At 35.0% G+C, this 24,245-nt stretch overlaps 1 protein-coding gene across 1 annotated transcript in view; it reads right to left on the reverse strand.

Annotated features, from left to right (window-relative positions):
- The window catches only part of NDUFS4 (NADH dehydrogenase (ubiquinone) Fe-S protein 4, 18kDa (NADH-coenzyme Q reductase)), an 81,187-nt gene that overhangs the window by 22,055 nt on the left and 34,887 nt on the right, over positions 1-24,245 (reverse strand). The window contains exon 3 of the mRNA XM_004678327.2: positions 1,548-1,720. Within this exon, the coding sequence (XP_004678384.1) occupies positions 1,548-1,720 (173 nt within the window). The remainder of the gene's footprint in view (positions 1-1,547; positions 1,721-24,245) is intronic.

The following is a 24,245-nucleotide window of genomic DNA, read 5'->3' on the forward strand; positions in this document are numbered from 1 at the left end:
GCCAACATAACGTTGAGCAAAAAAGCCAGAAGAGCAAATAAGGGATGATTCTTTTTAAGCACAAAATTAGGCAAAACTAATCTATGCTATTGGAACACAGTATAATGGTTGCATTTGGAGGAATTGGACATGAAATGGGGTCTTCTTTATTTCTGTCTGGGCATTAGTCACACAGATATGTTTACATTGTAAAAATTCTCAGAATTTCTGACCTGCAAACAGTGTATATGCTCAATATTGCAATGATATCGTTTAAATTACTTACTAGACACTAATGAATACCACTAAAGCAATACAACTGACAGAAATGTCAGCATTGGTGACAGACTGTTCTATACCATGGAACATCCTTTGTAAAACTATCTACTAAGCAGTATTACATGCTCTCTTGTGCTACTGCAATGATAAATGGGGGGGTGGGGGGAAGTAACCCTGATGTCAGTGGATATGGCAAACAGACTCCCTTTTCTACTAAAATATCAACTATTAAGTCATGGTTTTTCCCCCATGTTTGTGGTTGTTAATTATTGGAAAAAGACTTAAAAAAAAAAACAACAATATTCTGACAAAGCAAGGTAAACAGTATTTTTTAAAATACGTTTGAAAAGAACTTTTTCATATTTTAAAAATATAATAATGATGTATGAACTTTTGGGCAAGCATTGTAAAAAGTTAAAGAACTCATTGAAATTTTACTTATATATAAAATAAAATGTTTATGGATGAAATGTCTCATCCACAAATATTCAAACAGTAATTTCTTGCTTATTGCTGTATTACAAAACTGAGTCTAAAAGGAAAATAAGAATTCTTTGTAAATTTCTTTAGTCTCTAAAAGCATGATTTTTACAATAGCAATCCATATATTATGTGAAACATAAAGATACCAAATACCAATATATCATTTGCTAAATAAAATGTAATTCTGTTTTTCACAAATTCCCCAAGGTTTATCAAAAGGAAAAGATGCTAAATACTGTACTTCTCTAAACTGAGACATAAAAACTGATAACCCCTTCAACCGAAGCTTGGACATATCAATTCTAGAATCCCACAAACATTTCTAGCTATCTTCTCTACTAGCAGTATGTCTTAGTCAATTTGAGGTAGTCCCGCTATTTAACATTAGAATCTTTCTCTATCAGAGAGCTGTAGTTTACTAAATCTTTTTGGTGTCACAAGAATTTATGACCACTTTATTCTAATGCACAATCATAAACTGTCAAGACCACTTTATTCTAATGCACAATCATAAACTGTCAAGATCTCAGGAACTTACAAAACAGTTAATTTCTATTTCTAAACTCCCCTAGTCTTCTCCTAAGTGAAAACAGTCACTAAACTAATAGCATCATCCCTGAACTATGTATAAGAGTGCTCACAACTCAGTCATTTTTATCCAATAAATTATGTAACATTTATAATGATATCTAAAGTATGATCATAAAGCATACTGTAAATGAAAGAATTTGAAAAGCAGTATATTTTAAAGGAAAATTTACACAGAAAGAAAGCTAAGAATACTCAAATCAAACTGCACTACTCACGTTGATGCCCAACCCATCAAAGGATTTTCCCATCGTTCCCTGGTATCAAACTCCATCTTCCATTTCTTTGTGTTGTTTACTCCAGACTGCATGTTATTTCGAGCAGGAACAAAGATCCTGACTTTTCTAGTTTTGATGTGTTCTTCTGGAACACCGGTTAACGTAGTAATATCCTAGAGAAAAACAACCAAGAACGTTTGTAACAGCCCACATACAACCTAATGTACTTCAGTTGCTTCATCATTCTTGCTTCTCTATTGAGATTTTATAAGAGTTTTTCATTTTCTGGTTTATTTCATGACTATTTTACCATATAAATTGCTATTTTGATATCTGGAAAGCTATACTGTGATGAATCTTAGGAAGGAAAGTCTTTATAAAAAAATTTAGGTCCTTGGCCCTCCCTGGTGGCACAGCAGGTTAAAGGACAGCTCTAAGAAGCTAAAGCTACTTTAGCATGAGTTCATTCCCTGCCCCGGAGGTGACCCACATGGCTCAGCAGACCTCTCCAGACCAACCCGCTGCTCCTCTCAGCAGTGTACTTCCTCGATCTGCCTGTTCTGTCTCTAGTGAATCCTTTCTTTCACTGCCCCTGCACCTCTGGCCCGTACCCCAGTTTCGTATGCACAAATAAATAAAATCTTTTAAAAAATAAAAAATTAGGTCCCTTTTGTCCCGTGGCCATTTCTTAAAAGAGTTTTCTGGGCCCTCCCTGGTGGCGCAGCGGGTTAAAGCACAGCACTGAGAATCTGAAGCCACTTCCGCATGAGTTCGATTCCCGCCTGCCGCCTGCCCCGGAGGAGACCACATGGCGAGCCAGACCTCTCCTGACCCGCCCGCTGCTCCCCTCAGCAGTGTACTTCGTCAATCTGCCTGTTCTGCTCCCCGCTCTGTCTCTGGTGAAGCCTCTCACCGTCCTGAGCATCTGGCCTATACCCCAGTTCTGTATGAATAAATAAATAAATCTTTAAAAAAAAAAAAAAAAGAGTTTTCTGGTAGAGAAACCTGTAGTCAGTGGACTTATTTCATGAGCAGGTGTTACTAGTCAGTAGAGAAAGAATATAAAAGGCTATTTAAAAAGGATATTAAAAATAAATGTTAAGGGGAGGGGCTTTAATATCAGTGTGGTTTATTTCACACTGTTCACAATCAAACCTTCTCTTCAGAGAAAGGACTGACCTTTTTGATTTCTCTCCTGTTGGTGAAACCTACTGAACAAAATATTAACTATTCTGCAACAGTGAGCCCAAAAAGCAAAAAGTGCAGTTCTTACAGAAATGTGAGATCTAAACTCACATTGTAACTTTTAAGTTTACAATGATCTACCTAGTAAACTAAACTCAACTGGTGAGTGCATACAAATCTGATGCCTCAGATTAGATAGAATCATCAAATTACAGTGGCAGTTAGGACATAAAATAGTAATTCAGATTTGACCTCCATTTAAGATAGTCAAATATTCTACCAAATTAAGATCATATTAAAGTTATAGTTCAACAAAGGGCAAACAGGAAAATGATTACATACAAGTTGAAATTCTGTGAATTTCAATTTCATTGTAATATATTCCAATGAAGATTAATGTGAGTTAATTATAATGCTATGGACCAAAGAAGGTAAACACTAAGTGTATTTCTGAGTCTATCTACAGATTTAAAAAAAAAAAATTCTTTACAATTATTTAGCTGGCACATGCAAAAAATGAAACTAGATCACTGCCTCACTCCAGTCACAAAAATCAACTTGAGGTGGATTAAAGACCTAGACATAAGAACGGAAACCATAAAATACCTGGAAGCAAAGATGGGCCAAACAATACACAACATACACTTCAGCGACACACCCAATGCCACAATAGTGAATGCAAAGATAAATAGATGGAACTACATCAAGTTAAGGAGCTTCTGTACAGCAAAAGAGAAATTACAAAAAACAGACAGCCCACTAGTTGGGAAAAAATTTTCTTGCACAAAAGCAGTGATAAAGGACTGATCACAAAAATATATGGAGAACTGACAAAACTCAACAACCCCATCAAAAAATGTGGCCAACAAGCATATGAAAAAATGTTCAACATCACTCGTAATAAGGGAGATGCAAATTAAAACCACAATGAGATACCACCTCACCCCAGTGAGAATGGCACATCTTCAAACAACTAGCAACAACAAATGTTGGCGAGGATATGGAGAAAAAGGAACTCTCCTGCACTGCTGGTGGGAATGCAAACTAGCACAACCACTATGGAAAACTGTTTGGAGGTTCCTCAAACTGCTAAACATGGAGCTTCCCTATGACCCAGCAATCCCACTCCTAGGTATCTACCCAAAAGACACAAAAACACTGATTGAAAAAGATACCTGCACCCCCATGTTTATTGCTGCTTTATTTACAATTGGGAAAACATGGAAGCAGCCCAAAAGTAGAGGACCAGATTAAAGATGTGGTACATATACACACTGGAATATTACTCAGCAGCCAAAAAAAAGAAACATATGTCTTTTGCAGCAACTTGGATGGAGCTGGAAAAGATCATGCTTAGTGAGATAAGCCAGAAAGAGAAAGAAAAATACTGGATGGTTTCACTCATAGCAGGAGTATATGGACCAGGCGAGAAAATAAGAATAATGAACAATCATACACCAGAGACATTTTGTGGGGGTGGAGTGGGGAAAGGGATCGAAAGGGGGGGGGGGGAAGTGCACGGGACTATGGTGATGGCACATGGGTGACTTGGTGATGGGAAACCCATGGAGATTACAATTGAGATAAAAAAAATATGTACAAGATGATGTAAAAATAAACTATTATAAAAAAACAAAAATTTATAAAGATAAAGAAGAAAAATTATTTTAGCTGGCAATTAATCCTCTGCTTAACACAATACCTTCACCAATAGTTAGGTATGGTTACTTTTTCATAGCTTGTCTGTTTAGAGAAACAGCGAAATGATCCATATATTTATACAAATTTGCACTTATAGTTACGTTCCCCCAGTAAAAAGGTATAAATTTTAACTGATAAATTTTCAAAGTTCAACTTCAGACAAGTAATTTCAAGTATTATATTTTAATGGCATTCTAAGGTATATGTCTCTATTCAAGAGCTTGAACAGACTTAGCTCCTCTTAAGTCTTACCTCAAAGCTATTTCCCCCTTTGAATTCACTAAGGCATTTCTATTTTGTCGTATTAACTTACTGTTTAGTATTACATTAGTATAAAATAGTTTCCTCAGCTATAGTTAAGCAAGGTATAACCAAATAATAAAGTGTGTTACAAAATTATGGGATGAGGCAGCTTTTCCAAATCCCACAGCAAACCCCTCCATTATGAGTTGAGTTTATAAAAACTATAGCTGTAATTGACTACTCTTTAAGAAGTCCAGGAAAAGAAAGACTATTAAACTCTTAACACTAGTTACCTCAGGAAGATGAGCTCAAAGGAAACACACTTAAGTTTTATCTGTAAAATTCTATAATCTGATGTATACATGCTAAAGTAATTAAAAACCCATAAACCTTTAAAAGTGGAAATAGTTTCTTGATTTGTGCTATCAAAGTAGAGAGGGAATGAAAGATTTTTAAGGATGGAAACCTTTCTAAAATAAGTGGCTACAAAATGTAGCTAAGCTTCTTAACTACCAGTGATTCCATGTCTGCAAATTATGGCCAATTATATTGATATCTCCCCCTGATTTAAAGCTGGTATTCAAACAAATGAGTTTCTTAATTCTGAAGCCCAAATTTTTCTGGCATAGAATCCTTGTTTTTGCCTGCAGAAGACATGTAAGGTACTGCAGCTGAGCTGAGTTGCTGCCAAAGACTGAAAATAAAAAGGCTTGGCATCTCTCACATACTTGACACCTAAAGGGCACAGAAGCTCTAAAATTCCTAGTCCCTGTAGGCACACTCTCAGTCTAGACAGACTGATTTCTCACACTTTTAAAATGCATTACGACATTCTATTGTTATCATTTCTTCAGCTTCAGCTAGTGACAGAAGAACCTATCCTTTAAGCGACATTTCAATGGGCTAAAGCTCTCCCTCCAAGATTCCATTAAAACAAAGTAATACTTGAAAAGAACTATGAGGCACAATGTTGAACTTTAACTTGTGTCTTCAATGCTTTGCTTTCTCCATAAGTTCCCACTGACCTCCCTGTGACTCAACTTTTCAAAGCAAATAAAATATCTGCAAACAATTTAAAGCAATGTAGGAATCAAAATTTACTTATGAAAAGTATAAGTGCTTTGATGTCAATATTATCTTTTACAGATTTCTCATTTTACTGGTAAAACAACTAATTTATAAACAATAGTCCATAAATTTTCTGATTATAACAAATTAATTCACTCTGAGGTATCAGAAGCCTTCAAGTTGATACCTAATGAACCTCAAAACTCACCAAAATAATCATTGAAATTTAAAAAAATTGTTATACAGTTGGGTCAAGCATGAAACCTATATTGCTAAAAATTGTTAGAGAATGTCACTATCTTAAAAAAGTTTCAGAAATACAATCTTATGTACAACATTTTAAGAAAGAGAAACTAGCTAATCATGTTGTAAGATGCCGTCAAATAAGTCTGCTGCTAAAGATGTTTATCAATTTCCAAAGGTCTACCCCTTAAAGCACCATCTCTTCCACAATTCTGCAAGTGCTAGTAGCTAACCTTCCATTTCACAAGTCCAATTAAATAGAAGAGAATTTAAAAATTATTTAGTGTATATGCCAATATATGTAAATGAACTTCATTCTTCCAAACACCATTTTCCATATAAAAATTATGATTCGGTTATCAACTGTCCCATTTATCTTGTGTGAATTAAATTTTTTTTAACAAAGGAAGCAGGGAACAAGCAATGGGAAGTTGGTGTCAAAATGCAGAAAAACCTCCCAGCAAGCTTCTTGCAACCACCCAGGATTTAGAGACTTGCTGGCCGCTCTCTTTTCAATACCAGAATTTCACACATTTCAATGACTATTATGACTTCAAAGAATCAAATTTTCATCATTGTCCGTCATCTGCCCCTTGATTTGTATAAAGGAGTTCTTCTGCATGCACTCCAAACAAAAGCCTCCTTACTTTTGTGGCTATATATCAAGTTTAAAAGTTTTGTTTGTGACAGTTGTGTCTTTGGTAAATTAGGGTAACACTGAAGGAGTGCAGCTGCTCTGCAGGAACCTCCTTTTTGGCACCATTTCACTTAAATAAAAACTGAATAATTAGATTCTGCCTTTATTAAACCACAAAAATGCCACTGGCCCTAGTAATTACTTCCGGTTGCCCCACCCACTTAACCTTAATAGTTTACACTTGTCATAAAGAGAAATAAAAAGGTTTTCACTACCTTTGTATGTATTTTTGATAAATTCTTAGTACACCCAAAAGACAAAATTTCTACCAGGTTTTTTTGGTAATAAGTTCACTATATTGCATGTTATTTTGAATGGTAAAGATTTTAATAGAACATATATTGCAAATTAGGTAGAAATACTGGTTGTAGAAGCTTGTCCTTCTGCAGGCTATTAGTTTCCAATTATTTGTTTAAATTTATTTTAGACCTAAAATCAATATAAACTGATGGTTACATTATATTCTATTTCAACAATGAAAGATGTTGAAAGAAAGACCATCTGAGATCTGTAATAAAAACTTTCTTCCAAGTACCCTACATATACTTAACACAAGAAATTTGTTAAGTGGTCTCATAAATAATAAAGGACATTTTACAACATAAATTTTACAGTTTGAAAAATAAAGCTGGCAAATAACATAACCATATGTATTTACTTACTATGGGAGAATTGTAAATATGTCTAAAAAGTTAGTTGCTACAGTGATTGAGATATAATCAAAGCTATAAAAATAAATCAGCAGTGTGTCTTTACTGCCAATTTTTGTTTGTTTGTTAGTGAAAACACATTTCCAACCAGGTAATTTAACAAATGTTGGACTGTAACATCTACTACGTTTTGCAAACTGAGCAAAGGAACCCAAGTTTTAAATGAAATGTTAAGATAGAAATCATGTAAATGAAAAAAAATTCATTCCACCTCAAGTCCTTCTGAGCTATAATAAGGAAAACCAGGGGCTGAGTCAAACTGTATTATAGTCCCAACTCTGAGCAAATTAACAGACTTCTAGTTCATCATCTATAAAATTAGTAAAAGAGGACTAAACAACGTATGTAAAGTGCTTATAGTTTAGGCAATAGAATATTTCTCATTTATTCACCATATTTCCTAGTACCTACAATGTATGAAACAGATAAACGCAACAGTATAGAAGCTCTATTTTCATTAAACTACTAATGAACTTTTTAAAAAGAACTCAATGAACAAATAATAAAGCTGGTGTCAAAATATAAAATATATATATATATCCGATCTTTCTTAAAATATGAAATAATTATAAGTTAAATTAAAACATAACTCTTGGCCCTCCCTGGTGGCGCAGCGGGTTAAAGCACTGCACTAAGAAACTAAAGCCACTTCTGCATGAGTTCGATCCCCGCCTGCCCCGGAGGCTACCACGAGGCAGACCTCTCCTGACCCGCCCGCTGCTCCCCTCAGCAGTGTACTTCGTCGATCTGCCTGTTCTGCTCCCCGGTCTGTCTCTGGTGAATCCTCTCACCCTCTGCATCTCTGGTCTGTACCCCAGTTCTGTACGAATAAATACGAATAAATAAATAAAAATCTTAAAAAAAAAAAAAACATAAGTCTTATAGTCAAGTTTTGAATGAAAAATCTTACTTAGCTTTCTTTAATAAGAGTAAGTACCCCATCTCCTGCATTTGTCAAACACTAAACAAACATACATTCGTTCTTCAAAGTGAAAGAATAAGGTATAACTTAACTCTGTTTCATTTCAAATGGAAAGATGCTAAATTAGCTATTCCAGGGATTTTTGAGGATATAAAATAAGACTTCATTCCTGAATTAAAAAGTCTATAATCTGAAAGGAGGTGAAAAGTAGTAACTAAAAGGTGGGTGAAGGCCCTCCCTGGTGGTACAGCAGGTTCAAGCACAGCACTAAGAAGCTAAAGCCACTTCAGCATGAGTTTGAGCCCTGCCTGCCGGGAAGGTGGCCATATGGCGTGGCAGACCTCTCCTGACCTGCCCGCTGCTCCCCTCAGAGTGTACTTCATCCATCTGCCTGTTCTGCTCCCCACTCTTTCTCTGATGAATCCTCTCACCACCCCTGCACCTCTGGCCTGTACCCCAATTCTGTATGCACAAATAAATATGTCTTTTAAAAAAAAAAAGGTGGGTGAAAACAGTCATGTGGTGTATACAAACTATACTTTTGATGGCAATCATAATATAGTACACACAGTGTAATCCTACACACCAGAAACATAATAAATAAACCAAATGATTTTATGAAAGGTAGCACTCACTTAAAATCTAATTGCTCAAAATGTATCTCAGGAACATTATACAGATATTTAATGGTATCTGTATCTTTGTAATCGTATGGAGATAGAAAATAATTTGACTTTTTACTACATATAGTTGTTATATTTTATAGTAGATGATTTTACCTACATTTAGCCAATAAAGTCTACTAAGCAGCTACTTTGGAATAGAATGTTAAATTTTCTAAAAGTTTATAAAACATAAATATAAACATTTTCTCCCCGCAACAGGAAACCCCATTGGAAAACTTCCCTCAATTCTACAAGAAAACGCTTGAAACGATCTGTTTTCCAATCACTTTGAAACAAGTTAGAAAAATTATGCCTAACAAATTATTAATGTTTTAATGGAAGCCAGGAAGTATCAATGAAGTTTTTCTTTAAAATACTTAATGTAAAACTCCGGAATTTTTTTTCATTTTTATACCTCTTACTACATTGCTATATTAAATTACACAGTAGCTTTTTTGAAAAGTTGAAATAAAAGGAAAAAATGTTTGGTCACAGCTTCAGAAACAATCTAAGTGCCCCCAAACAAATGAGTGGATCAAGAAGATGTGGTATACATTCACAACTGAGTACTACTTGGTGATCAAAAAATAAATGAACTCATTCCACTTACAGCAAAATGGACAGAGCCCAAAGGGATTATGTTAAGGGAAATAAGCCAGAAAGAAAGACAGAATAGTATCACTTATTGTGGAGTACAGAAAAACCAAATGAAGGGTCAGAAAGAGTCAAACCTAAAACCTAACTCCCAAAGCTACAAGAGAAATGAGATTGGGGGGTGGGGGGTGGAGGTGGGGGAGAAGGGCCAAGAAAGAAGTAGATAGAGACTATGAGTAATGAACTACAGAGACTATGAGTAATGAACTACATACCTAAAAGGGGCAGAACCTATATTTTCAAAGACTTTCAATAATATTTCAATAAAAAATTTAAGCAAAGTTTAGCTACAAATCACTCAGAACTTATAAAGTTCATTGTATTTTAGAAAGGCTCGATGTGTTATTTCTTAACCATAATCCTCATACCATGGCAATAAATGAAAATGCTAATACATAAAGAACATAAAATGTTATCAAAAATACACATCAGCAGAGAACTAAATAGCTCTTGAATTATGGTAAAGGAACAGAAGTGAGGTAAACTACCAAAAATTAAGTGATGGTTTATATATTTTTTTAATCTGGAAAGGAAGCTGGTTTCAAGGCTAACTGCTTCTGATTCAATAGAAAATATTCAAAATATAATGATGTAAAGTTGAACTAGTCTCCAAAGAGACATGTAGAAGCGTAAGAATTTTTTAATTTAATGAAAGCTGAAACTATGCAAAAGAAATGGGGTAAGTAAATAACATAAGTGCATGTGTGTGGGTCCATACATATATACCTTAAACATTGCATTATAAACTCAAAATGCAGATACATACATTCTTTTAGCACTTTGATAAAAATCTAATGCTTTAATCATAGGTTCAATAACAAAAATTCAGTATTGTTTCACCCATAAATCACCAAAAAACAAAAATGATCAAAATTTGTAACATTGGATTTTTAAATATGAATTGAGACTATAAAGACACTTATGAAACAATCTTAATCCAAATTTTGTATAGAACTTATCATTTACAATTTTTCTCTTAATTTGTCAGAAATTGTTTGAAAAGACAGAAAGGTGAATTCTAAGTGTTCAACAGAACTGTCATAGAACATTTTGTCCCACATACCATTCAGATTGTAGCATTTACATAAAGTAAATCTAATATAAGGTGAGGAAATCAGCACAATAGTTTTGGCAAGCATATGACTCAATTATCGAGAGTTGAATGAAATCTGATTGTATACTGAAAACTGTATTAAGTCATAGTATATAGTTCTCTAGTTATTAGTATGTTTTATAGAGAGAACTGGGAATATTAACAACTGAGCAAAAGTTATTTTAGGCAACTATGTTCAATAGTAGACAACTGGCTAACATGCAGCACCATACTGGAATCCCTGAAGAGAGGAAAAGTCACAATACCCTACAATCACCTCAGCTTTGTGCCTAGGGGTATATTCCACATTATGGTGGAGCCTATGTAGAACACAGCAATTTTACTAAGCAGAGAAAGCATGGGTCAATGTGAATATGAGGCAAAGTTTTGAAGAGGAATAATTAGGCAAGAAAAAGAAATAAAAGATACCCAAGTGAGAAAGGAAGAAGTAAAATTATCTCAGCAGATTTCTAACAAAACACACATCCCTAACTGTCAAAGCTAGAAAGCAAATTTAATGAAATGACAAAGGAAAAAAAAAAAGACAAAAAGTCAGTTACATTCTGTACATTAACAATGACAATATGAAAAGGAAATTAAGAACAATCCCATTTATAATAACATCAAAAAAGTATACTGAGGAATAAAGTTAATGTAACAGATGTAGACACTGAAAACTTTACAAAACATGGTGGGAGAAATTAAAGAAGACAGCAGCAACATGGATGAAGCTGGAAGGGATCATGCTCAGTGAAGTTATCCAGAAAGAAAAGGAAAAACAGTGGATGGTTTCTCTTATAGGGGAAATGTAGGGGACCCAAACAAGGAATGGTCAGGATTGGGGGCGGGGGGGGGGGCGGGGAGTCATTACAACAAAGTAAAAAATAAAACCAACAGACAACTATAAACCAGAGACCTTTTTTTTTGGGGGGGGGGGAGGAAACTGGATCAAAACAGGGGTGAAAGAGCACAAGGGACTACGCTGATGGTACACAGGTGAAGTGGTGGGCCCATGCATGAGATGATATTGCATACATTGTTTGAAACTAAACAATGATGTAAAAAATATATGACATTTTAAAAATTAAATAAGATATAAATAAATGGAAATACACCCATGTTCACAGAAGTCTTAACCACTACATGGCAATACTATTCAAATCAACTTACAGATTCAATGTAACCCCTACAGTTTCATTTCTTTACAGAAGTAGAAAATTCACCCAAATTTATATGGAAGTTTTGCTTCAAAACAAACATGAAAAAGAACAAAGTTGGAGGACTTAAACAACTTGACTTCAAAACTTACTACAAAACTACAATATTTGATGCCCAAAAGTAGATGACTGGATTAAGAAGATGTGGTATATATACAATAAAATATTACTCAACAATCAAAAAAGATAAATGTATGCCTTTTGCAGCAACATGGACGGAGTTGGAAGGGATCATACTTAGTGAAGTAAGCCAGAAGAAAAAAGAAAAAGAAAAATGCCAGATGGTTTCACTCATAGCAAAAGTATAAGGCATAAGGAAAGAAAAAAAAAAAAAAGCAGCAATTGTAATAAAGTCAAAATTTAAAATAATGAACAACTATAGACCAGAGACATTTTATTGGGGAAGAGCACATGGTGGTGGGACTATGGTGATGGCACATGAGTAAATTGATGGTGGGAATGCCAGAGGGATTACAACCAAGATAAAAAAATGCACAAAATGAAAAATGATGTTTAAAAAAATGATTACAGTTTTTGAAACAATGTGACATAAAGACAGATCTATAGATCAATAATATGAATAGACAACGCAAAAATAAACTCTTACATATACTATCACCTAATTTTCAACAACAGTACTATGACAATTCAATGCAGAAGACACCAACAAACTGTTTGGGAAAATTGTATATCCAAATACCAAAGAATACAACTAGATCCCTACCTTATACTGTACACAAAAGTTAAATTAAAATGACTAAAGACCTAATGTAAAAAAAAACTATAAAATTCTTAGAAGAAAACATGGAGAGGTATCTGCTTCACAATGAATTTAGTGAGAATTTCTCAGGACAACAGAAGTACATGTAAAAATAAAAGAAAAAATGGACTTTTCCAAAATTAAGACTTGTCAATTTTAACTGTCAAAAGGTTTGTGTCTGGTAAATGATTAATACCCAGAATATTAACAAGTTCCACAATTCAACCAAAAAATAATTTCAATCAAAGTGAGCAAAATAACTGACCAGACATTCTTCTAAAGAATACATATACTAGTCAATGAGCACATGAATTGAAGTTCAATATCATTAACATTAAGAAAATTCAAATCAAAACTATAATGAGATATAACTTTATACCCATTAGGATCATTATTATCTAAAAAACAAACAATAAACATTGGTAAGGTTGGGGGAGATAGAACTGTTTGTATATTACTGGTGAAGATGTGAAAATGGTATAGTTGGTGTGAAAACATATATGGGAGTTCCTCAACTCAAAATGGTTTCACATAAAATTATATAATTCAACATCACCACTTTCCAATATATACCACCCAAAATAATTGAAAGCAAAGAGTAGAACATGTATTTGTGCGTCATGTTAAAAGCATATTTTCACTGTTTTCACAACAACCAAAAGTTGGAAACAACCCAAATGTTCATTGATGAAAGAATGTATGTAGAGTATTACATAACATTAAGAATTAATACAATTTCGATACACGCTACCATTAAGGATGAATCTTGAAAACATGCTAATAAAAACTAGTGACAAAAAGGGCCCTCCCTGCTGGCACAGCGGGTTAAAGCACTGCACTGGGAAGCTTAAGCCACCTCCGCATGAGTTCGGTACCCGCCTGCCCTGGAGGAGATCCACATGGCGCAGCAGACCTCTCCTGACCCACCCACTGCTCCCCTCAGCAGTGTACTCCGTCGATCTGCCTGTTCTGCTCCCCACTCTGTCCCTGGCGAATCCTCTCACCCTCCACATCTCTGGCCTGTACCCCAGTTCTGTATAAATAAAAATAAAATCTTAAAAAAAAAAAACTAGTGACAAAAAGACAAATACATTATAAAATGGGTTCAGAGCTTCTAGTCAGAATCATGAAAAAGTTCTGGAAATGGAGAGTGGTAATGCTTTTACAACATTATAAGTGTGCTAATACTAAAAAACTATACACTTAAAAATAGTAAATTTTGTATTTCACAATTTAAAAAAAAAGAAAAATTGAGTATCTTTAGAGTACTAACAACCTTCAACCTTGCATTATAGATCAAATGAAAAGTCTATGATGAACTGATGGTCTGAAAAATTCAGTGACCATACCGCCCGTATTCCTACCCCCAAATTTACACCTTGAAACCTTAGCAAATTGTGGTATTATTTGAAGGTAGGTAATCAGGGTTAAATGGGTAATGTGGAGTATTCATGATGAGATTAATGCATTTGTGAGAAGTGAATTAATGAGTGCATTCAAACTCTCTGTACCTGTCATACAAAGATGCAATGACAAGCAGCTGTCTACAAGTCAAGGAAGATAGTCCTAACCAGAAACCAATGATGCTAGCACCTGATTGGGGCTTCTAGCCTCCAAAAAAACATAATTCTACTATTTAAGCCCACCCTGTCCACAGTATTTTGTTGTCATGGTCTTAGCTAAAATTAAGTCTTTCAAAAGTGGAGGCAAAATCAAAGCATTACAAGATGAAAAAAGCTGAGATTTTGTCCCAACAGATAACATAATTTTCTCAGTCTGAAGGAAAGGACTACCAGATAATAATCTGTATTTACAAGAAGGAACTAAGAGTACCAGAAATGGCAAGTTTGTTGGTACATAAAAGATTTTTCTTTGTTTCTTAAAATCTTTTAAAAATAATATTTAAGGCCCTCCCTAGTGGAGCAGGGTTAAGCACAGCACTGAGAAGCTGAAGCCACTTCAGCATGAGTTCGATCTCTGCCTGTCCCGGAGGTGATCCACATGGCATGGCAGACCTCTCCTGGCCTGCCTGCTGCTCCCCTCAACAGTGTACTTCATCAGTTGGCCTGTTCTGCTCCCCACTCTGTCTCTGGTGAATCTTCTCACCACCTCTGCACCTCTGGCCTGTACCCCAGTTCTGTATGTATAAATAAATAAATCTTTTTTTAAATAATAATAATATTTAAAGCAATATGGTAATATGCTATGAGGTATAAAGCATAGGTGTTAGTAAAAAGTTTGACAATGTTACCAAAAAGAACTAGAGATAAATAGAAGAACTGTTTTAAGGTTTTAATATTACATGTAAAATGATATACTCATGGTTATCCTTAAAGCAATGGCTAAAAACTGAAAAAGTACATCAAAAATATCAATGGCAGAGATAAAATGGGTTACTAAAAATGCAAAATGCACTTCATAATGAAGATGGGAAAAGTAGTGAGGAGGAGGGGAAGAGAATACAGGAAAGTAAAGAAATCAAGTAAAATTAGAAGGTAAAATTGTTGAAATATTCAACAGATAAAAGTAAGAGCCAAATATATGTACAAAGGGACAAATCTTATATATAAGTTCATAAATAGATCAAAAGTAAAAGGGTAATGAGATGCATTATACAAAACTAAGAAGAAACAAAGACAACTATATTACCAAAGTAGACTTCAGAACAAGGGTTAGTACAGGATAAAGGCAGGTATTAATAAGAATAATCACTTCAATTAATTTGGCCTCCCTGGTGTCACAAGGTCTCAGCACTACCAAGTGATCGGTAGCTACTGGCAGCCACAGTAGCATGAGTCTGATAATATACCATTATGGCACAGCAGGCCTCTCCTATCTCGCCTACTACTCCCCTCAGCAGTGTATTTTAGTAGAACTGCCTATTCTGCTCCCCACTGTCTTTGGTGAATCCTATCGCCCATCACACCTCAGGCCTATACCCCAGCTCTTATATGAATAAATAAATAAAATAGGCCTGTGGGAAAAAAATCAAGAATATATAATAATCTTCAATGCTTATGTACATAAAATAAATGTAAGAAAATATAGATAAAACTATGTCACTTGCTTCAGTTATGTATTTGGGGACTCAATTCCAAAAGAAAGGGGAACCAAAAGACTAAATTAAACAGTAGAAATTCTAACAGTTTAGTGTTCCAATTGCTTAAGTAATAAATTATAGTAAGATATTACCTTCTCACTCAATAATGACAGAAATAGACTAAAAAAAAAAAATTCATAGAAAAATGTGAACAGGGCCCTTCCTGGTGGTGCAGCAGGTTAAAGCACAACACTAAGAAACTAAAGCCATTTCAGCATGAGTTCAATCTCTCCCCCAGAAGTGATACACATGGTGCTGCAGACCTCTCCTGACCCACCTGCTGCTCCCCTCAGCAGTGTACTTTGTCCATCTGCCTGTTCTGCTCCCCACTCTGTCTCTAGTGACTCCTCTCACCACCCCTGCACCTCTGGCCTGTACTCCAGTTCTGTATGCATAAATAAATATATCTTTAAAAAAAAGTGAAAAATGCTATTAACAAATTTAACATTTAATTAACATTTATATAACACCAAACTTCAAAACTAGAAAATGCACTTATTTCCAAATGTACATGGAACATTAACCAAGAGATACCATATTATGGATCATAAACACACAGAAAAGTCTCAAATTTCAAAGTTAAAATCATAAAGACTATATTGTTCAAAAAACCAAAGAAAATCCTACAAAAAAGAATGGAGATATCATATTCCCAAGTTTCAAACATTCATGTTATTGTGACCAAAGCATATGATATTGGAATAAAACACACAGATCAATGATGTAGAACTTACAACACAATTATTAAATTCACAATTATTAAATTCACAATTATGTAAGACAGTTACTCTAGGACAAAGAAGACAAGAGTATACAATGGAGAAAGGAAAATCTCTTCAACAAATGATGCTGAGGAGACTGAACAACCACACACAGAAAAATAGCTATTATAGAGTAGTCTCTCACACCATATGCAAAAATTAACTTAAAATGGATTAAAGACTTGAATGTAAAACTGGAAACCATAAAATAAATGTAAGGAAGTATAGATAAAACTGTCACTAGCTTCAGTGATGTATTTGGGGACTCAATTCCAAAAGAAAGGGGAACTAAAAAGAAACTAAAAGGTTTCTGTACAGTTAAAAAAAAAAGGAATAATTAAAACAAAAAGACACCCTATTGAATGGGATATATCTGACAAGGAATTCATATCTAAGATGTACAAAGAACTACTACAACTCAATTTAAAAAAAAAAAATCAAGGGGGTCCCTCCCGGGTGGCGCAGCGGGTTAAAGCACAACACTAAGAAGCTTAAGCTACTTCCACATGAGTTGGATCCCCGCCTGCCAAGGAGGTGACCACATGGCACCGCAGACCTCTCCTGACCCGCCCGCTGCTCCCCTCAGCAGTGGACTTCGTCGATCTGCCTGTTCTGCTTCCCGCTCTGTCCCTGGTGAATCCTCTCACCCTCCGCATCTCTGGCCTGTACCCCAGTTCTGTATGAATAAATAAATCTTAAAAAAAAAAAAAATCAAGGGGGCCTCCCTGGTGGTGCAAGGGGTTAAGACACAGCCCTATGCAACTATAGGCAACCACTACAACATGAGTTCAATCCCAGGGAGGTGACCCAGAAGGTGCAACAGACCTCTCCTGTCTTGCCCACTGTTCCCCCCAGCAGTGCATTTCAGTACATCTGCTTGTTCTGTTCCCCACTCTGTCTTTGGTGAATCATCTAACCTACCCCTTGCCTCTGCATCTCTGGATTACACCCCAGTTCTTGCATGCATAGCATAAATAAACAAATCTTTGAAAAAAATTAAAAATGTGTAGAAGAGCTTAAATAGACATTTCTCCAAAGAAGACATAGAGCTGGTCTGAAGATACATGAAAAAATGTTCAACATCACTTATTAAGGAAATACAAATCAAAATCACAATGATGTATTCTATCACTCCCATGAAGATGGCCCATATAAAATAAAACACCAGAAACAAAACATGTTGACCAAGATGTGTCAAAGGGGAACCTTCATATACTATTTTGGAACTGTAAATTGGTCCAAGTCCCTACAAAAAAGGATATGGAAGTTTCTTAATATAATAAAGAAAAGCTCTAACATGGCACCCAACAAACAATTCCACTCAAAGGTATCTACCACAAAGAATGCAAAACCACTAATTTACAGGAATATATGCATTCCTATGTTCATTAAAATACTATTTACAATAGCCAATTTATGGAAACAACCTAAGCGGCCAATGACAGAGCAATGGATTAAGAAAATGTGTTTTATATATACATGATGGAATACTACTCATCTATAAAAAAGATGAAATCCCTGCTATTTGTAACAACATGGCTAGAACTAAAGGGCACTGTGCCAAGTAAAACAAATGAGAAAGGCCCTCCCTGGTGGCTCAGCGGGTAAAGCACAGCACTAAAAAGCTAAAGCCATTTCCTCATGAGTTCGATCCCTGCCTGTCCCGGAGGTGATCCACATAGCATGGCAGACCTCTCCTGACCTGCCCGCTGCTCCACTCAGCAATGTACTTCGTCAGTCTGCCTGTTCTGCTCCCCACTCTGTCTCTGGTGAATCCTCTCACTGCCCTGTACATCGGCCTGTACCCCAGCTCTGTATACATAAATATATCTTTAAAAAAAAAAAAAAAAACAGAAGAAGAAAAACAAAAACCCAGATGGTTTTATTCATGGAGACTACAGAGAAACAGAACAAAGGAAATGACAAAACAAGCCCTAGAAATATGACTACAGAACTGAAGCTGCCATATGAGAGTGGGGAAAAAAAGCAGGGGAAGGGGCCTACTGGTGAATGATACAGGACAAATGTTGCTTTGGTTATGGGTGTAGTTTGGTGACATACATCTGAAGAAGTAGGTAGGAAACTATTCTCATAAATTATACTCAATGATTATGAACGTAATAAATGTTAACTTAAAAATAAAGTGCATCACTGACCAGAAGTGACAATGTCAATTAAATGATGCAGTTCACCAAATAAATAATAAAGATGTCAGATATTTTAAAGGATGAACACCTTTCATTGTTCTGGAAAGGCTTTGTGACAAAGAATGTAGAATATAAACTATATGGATGATAAAATGTTCCATAACTTTCTCAAATATACTCTTTATATAATAAACTGTTACAATAAATTGTAATATAATAATACCACTACAGTACTAATTGCTAAGCAGTGGCCTCATATTTAACATAAATATATAATAGAAATCTTCTCAGCCTGCATATCAACAATTTTATAGTACAATAATAAATAAGTTTATAATGTTGATCCTTGGGATATACACTATCCTCTGAGTATTTTCTAATTTAAAGCTACGTGGTTTAAGTACTAGTGTTTCTACTGTTTACTAATTCTTAGACAAGGGTATTCATCTATTTGTAAAATTTGTTATGCCCTACAAGGAATCCAAATAGGGAAAGAAGAAGTAAAACTATCCTTATTTGCAGACGATATGTTAATTTATATGGAAAACCCTAAAAGCTCCACAGAGGAACTAATCAAAACCATCCACCAGTTTAGCAAGATAGGAGGATATAAAATCAACACACAAAAGTCGGAGCTTTCCTATACACAACCAATCAGAAGAAGCAGAGATAAAAAAAACTATCGCCTTTTCAATTAAAACAAAAAGAATCAAATACCTGGGAGTCAACCTAACAAAGGAGGTAAAAGACCTCTACAAAGAAAATTACAAAACGCTGTTAAAAGAAATACAAGAAGACACCATGAAGTGGAAAGACATCCCCTGCTCATGGAGAATTAACATCATCAAAATGGCCATCCTGCCAAAAGCAATAAACAGATTTAATGCCATCCCAATAAAAATCTCAATGACATTCTTCAAAGAAATAGAAAAAATGTTGATGAGACTCACATGGAACAACAAAAGACCTCGAAGAGCCAAAACCCTCATGTCTAAGAAAAATCAAAATGGAGGCATTACAATCCCAAACTTCAAGCTGTACTACAAAGCCATAATAATCAAAACTGCATGGTACTGGAATAAGAATAGACATACAGACCAGTGGATTCGAATATAAACCCAGATATAAACCCACAAGTTTATGGACACCTAATTTTTGATTAAGGAGCAAAGAAAATACAATGGAACAAAGAAAATTTGTTCAGCAAATGGCGCTGGGAAAACTGGGAAGCTACATGCAAAAATATGAAACTAGATCACTGCCTCACTCCAGTCATAAAAATCAACTAGAAGTGGATTAAAGACCTAGACATAAGAACGGAAACCATAAAATATCTAGAAGCAAAGATGGGTCAAACACTACACGACATACACTTCAGCGACATCTTTAAAGACAGAGCACCCAACGCCACAATAGTGAAGGCAAAGATAAATAGATGGGACTACATCAAGTTAAAGAGCTTCTGTACAGCAAAAGAGACATTACTAAAAACAAACAGAAAGATCACTAATTGGGAAAACATTTTCTCACACAAAAGTAGCGATAAAGGACTGATCACAAAAATATACGGAGAACTGATGAAACTCAACAAAAATAAACAGCCCCATCAAAAAACGGGCAGTAGAGCTAAAAAGACACTTCTCCAAAGAGGAAATGCAGATGGCCAACAGGCATATGAAAAAATGTTCAACATCACTTGTAATAAGAATTTTTTTTAATGTTGGTAATCATTTTTTTTTAATTACAAAAGTTTATTTTTACATCATTTTGTACATTTTTTTTCCATCTCAATTGTAATCCCCGCGGGTTTCCCATCACCAAGTCACCCATGTGCCATCACCATAATCCCGTGCATTTCCCTCCCCCACCCCGTTTTTGATCCCATTCCCCACTCCACCCCCACAAAATGTCTCTAGTATATGGTTGTTCATTATTTTTGCTATTTTCCACCTGGTCCATTATACTCCTGCTATGAGTGAAACCATCCGGTATTTTTCTTGAGAGAAAGAAATTTTATTGAATGATGAAATAAAAATAAAGATGTTCTGTTATTTAATGAAGGTATTCTCCACTACCTTTCAAAACTTGACTCTAAACAGGTGCTATATTCTGTTTTAAAAGATAAGGATACTCATAGAGGTTAAATAACTTGTTCAAGGTCAAGCTACTAAAAGAATTAAAGATTAAAATGCTCAATGCTTAGTCTTTGCATGATTTCAAATTTTTATAATGTACAGATGGTGGCATTCCTTTTCCAGTTAGCAGATATCTTCAAAAATATTTTGTATACAATGCTGGGGAAAAAATACAACTAAAATGCATAGTATCCTGTTGTTTTAATTAACAGGGGAAGAGGAGTACTAAAGCACAGCACGATGAAACTACTGTCACAGCTACTGCAGCATGAGCCAGCCAGGGAGCTGACGTGGCAGACCTCTCTTGACCTGCCTCTTTATCCCCTCAGCAGTGTATTTCAGTCAATCTGCCTGTTCTGCTCCCCACTCTATCTCTGGTGAATCTTTTCACCCCCTGCACCTCTGGCCTGTACCCCAGTTCTGTATGTATAAATAAATCTTTTTTTAAAAAAGAAAAAGGACAAAAGTAACAGATGTATGGAAAAAAGGAGAGAAAAAGGACAAAAAGGGCAGTAGAAAAGACAGGAATGGGGGGAGGATTATTCGTCAAAGAATTAGCAAGAGAGTCAAAATGAGACACAGAGAAGGGGCAAAAGAAGAGAATGAAATAGTAAATTGATGGAGCCTGGAAGGAGTCAAAAAGCAGTCACAAAGGGAGAAAAAGATGACTACCAGTCTTATAGTTGGCCAAAGTGGAAGACAGTGGTATGACGGTTGGAGACGAGTCATAGCAACAGTGGGAAAAGAAACAAATTCCATAAAGCAGACAAGGGGAAACGACAAGCACAAAGAGAAGTTGAGTTAAAGTCAAGATGACGATAACCACCCTCATCTGTTCATGCCACTAGCTAAGCAAGAAGCACAAGTTTAAGGGTATTTGGGGCTTGTCAGGACAGTAGCTCAGACAATTCTGTTATCCGCCACGATGATAAAACTCCATTAACTTTTTTCCCCCGTTTTTTTTTTGGTGGTGGTGATGGTAGGAGGGCCATGGAGTGGGGAATTTGTAAATTTATTATTCCAGGTGCCAGTATATCTTATCAAAACACAATGTGAAATTCAGGATATTCTTTAAGAATCACTGAATTGTTATGTCTTATGTAAAATCTAAAATGCAAAGACAAAAATCTGAAATCCTTTAAAATAGCAGTTGTTAAGTTAATCGCCTGCAGAAAAATTATGTATAAAACTTAAAACTCTACAAACGATTTCATGAAAGTCTAAAAGGCATATATATAAGTAAATAAAAACATTACTTAAACTTTATAATTCCCATTATAATGAAAAGTCAAACTCTTTAATACAAGCCAAAAATGTTGACGGATAAGTTCCTGCCTATTTCTGACCTCATCACTCTCCCCCTTTCTCATTTATGTCATAACTCTCCTTCTGTTTCCCAACTACTACTAGTTAGTTTATATACACCACTAGCTTTTTCTTCTACCTGATACAGTCTTAACTGTACTATCACTTAGCTGGCTTGTTCTCATTATTCAGATCTTACTTCATATATCATACTATCTTTAAGTAGCTTTCCTTGATTGCTTTACAAATAAACCTTATTTCACAGCTACCCCCAGGTACTCACTATCCCATGATTGTTAAATTTCCTTCTATAACATTCACTCATCTATGAAAGCATCTTATTTATAAGTTGGCATATGCTTACACATGACAATATGAATTCCAAGACCAATCATTTTGTTCCTTTTTTCATTGCTATATCCCTAGAGTCTAGAATATGGTATATATTAGATATTCAAAAAAATGAATATATAAATGAAAAATTACAGTAACATTTTCTAATATAAAGTACAAGTAAAAAAATCCCTTAAGGGACCTTCATAAACTACAGATTGCCAAAGTTGAAAATTACTAACTTTAGTGTATTTTTAATCTCCAAACACTGTAGACATGGGTCACACTAGCCACATTTGAATGTTGAATACATTACAATGCTGACTAAGCCAGAAACCTTTTTTACTTTTTTGAATGTAAAATATCAGCCTCCTTAGAAGTGTTTGGACAGACTTTTTCCAAGAAGTCAAGAATAGGCATTTCCAAGTACATGACACTTTGGTATGTAGAACTAAGGTCAATGTTAAAAGATTGTTCAAACTAAGGAGAAACTGTTCCCACTACTTAAAGAATGCAAATTACCTATATTTAGGGTCATCTCTAGAAGTAACCTTTTTATCAGAAAAACCTATCTTAAGGCAGGTTAAAACACAGAGACAGGGTTTTGTCATATGAAGTCACCCCTTCTTGTCTTGAAATCTGGCCTCTTTTCTTGATGCTCTATCCCACTCTTTAGCACAGGATATAAACCCTTGGGTTTTCCCATTTACTTCAAAATTTACAGCCTTGTAAATTCCCCATATGTATGTAATTAAGTATGGCCTTTTCTCCTACTAATCTCTGATACTGATTTGTTTGCTCGTCCAGCCCAAGAAAATCCCAAAGGGGTGGGGAAATTTTCTCTGCATCCTGACAGATGTCAAACCTCAAACTACTCAAGCAGGTTTAAAATCTTCTTAATTGATAGATTTTAATTATAACAACATATACCCAGCAGTCACTGTAAAAGATGCAAATATATTAATCAGATCCTCAGTCTTAAATTTAATGTTCTCAGCCCACTATTTTGTGACTGTGACCTATATGTAATTTAGAGAAAGTTAAGATCATTTTATACTTATTTGATTCACTAAGAGCAAAAAAGAAAACCTCCATACCTTACATGCAATACGCTCAAAGCTGAAGTATTAAATATGACACAGTAATTGAACAAAAAAACCTATTCATGTATTTCTTGGGAAATAGGCCTTTTATAAAGAGATAATTTTGTAGAGGCACAGTATATTGAAAACAGTAAAGTTTCCATATCATCACCCTAGTTTTTAAACTTACTCATCTTGTAAACAATAAATGCTACTTGTAAACCTGAAGTGATGTTTTGTAGAGCAGAATCAAAGCACAAACCAAATCATGTAATTATAAACTCTGATCAGAGCAGAAAAAGAAATGAATTGTGCTAACCTCAAATTCTGAGGTCTACATTTGTCTTTGCTCTAACTTTATTCCTGGAGACATAGGATAAAAAGAGAAAAAATAACTGTCACCGAAAGATGTCTCTCCAATTTTCTTCACTTTCTCTTGCTCCTGCTTTTATTACGAACTTATTATAAGAGCATGGACGTAAGGCTTTAACAAACTTAGGTGGAGAAATTCTTGAGTTTTAAAATAAGCAAGATGACCAATTAAAAAAACATTAACTCTAAAAACAATATTATCTTTCTACTACAATTAAACAACTACAAGCTATTTCACTGTCCGTTCATACTCTGTAAAACACAGCATCATACTATACTGATATAATTTTGATGATTAGTTTATA

The sequence above is a fragment of the Condylura cristata genome, unplaced genomic scaffold, assembly GCF_000260355.1.
Source record: "Condylura cristata isolate star-nosed mole 26May11 unplaced genomic scaffold, ConCri1.0 scaffold00007, whole genome shotgun sequence".
Taxonomy (NCBI): Eukaryota; Metazoa; Chordata; class Mammalia; order Eulipotyphla; family Talpidae; genus Condylura; species Condylura cristata.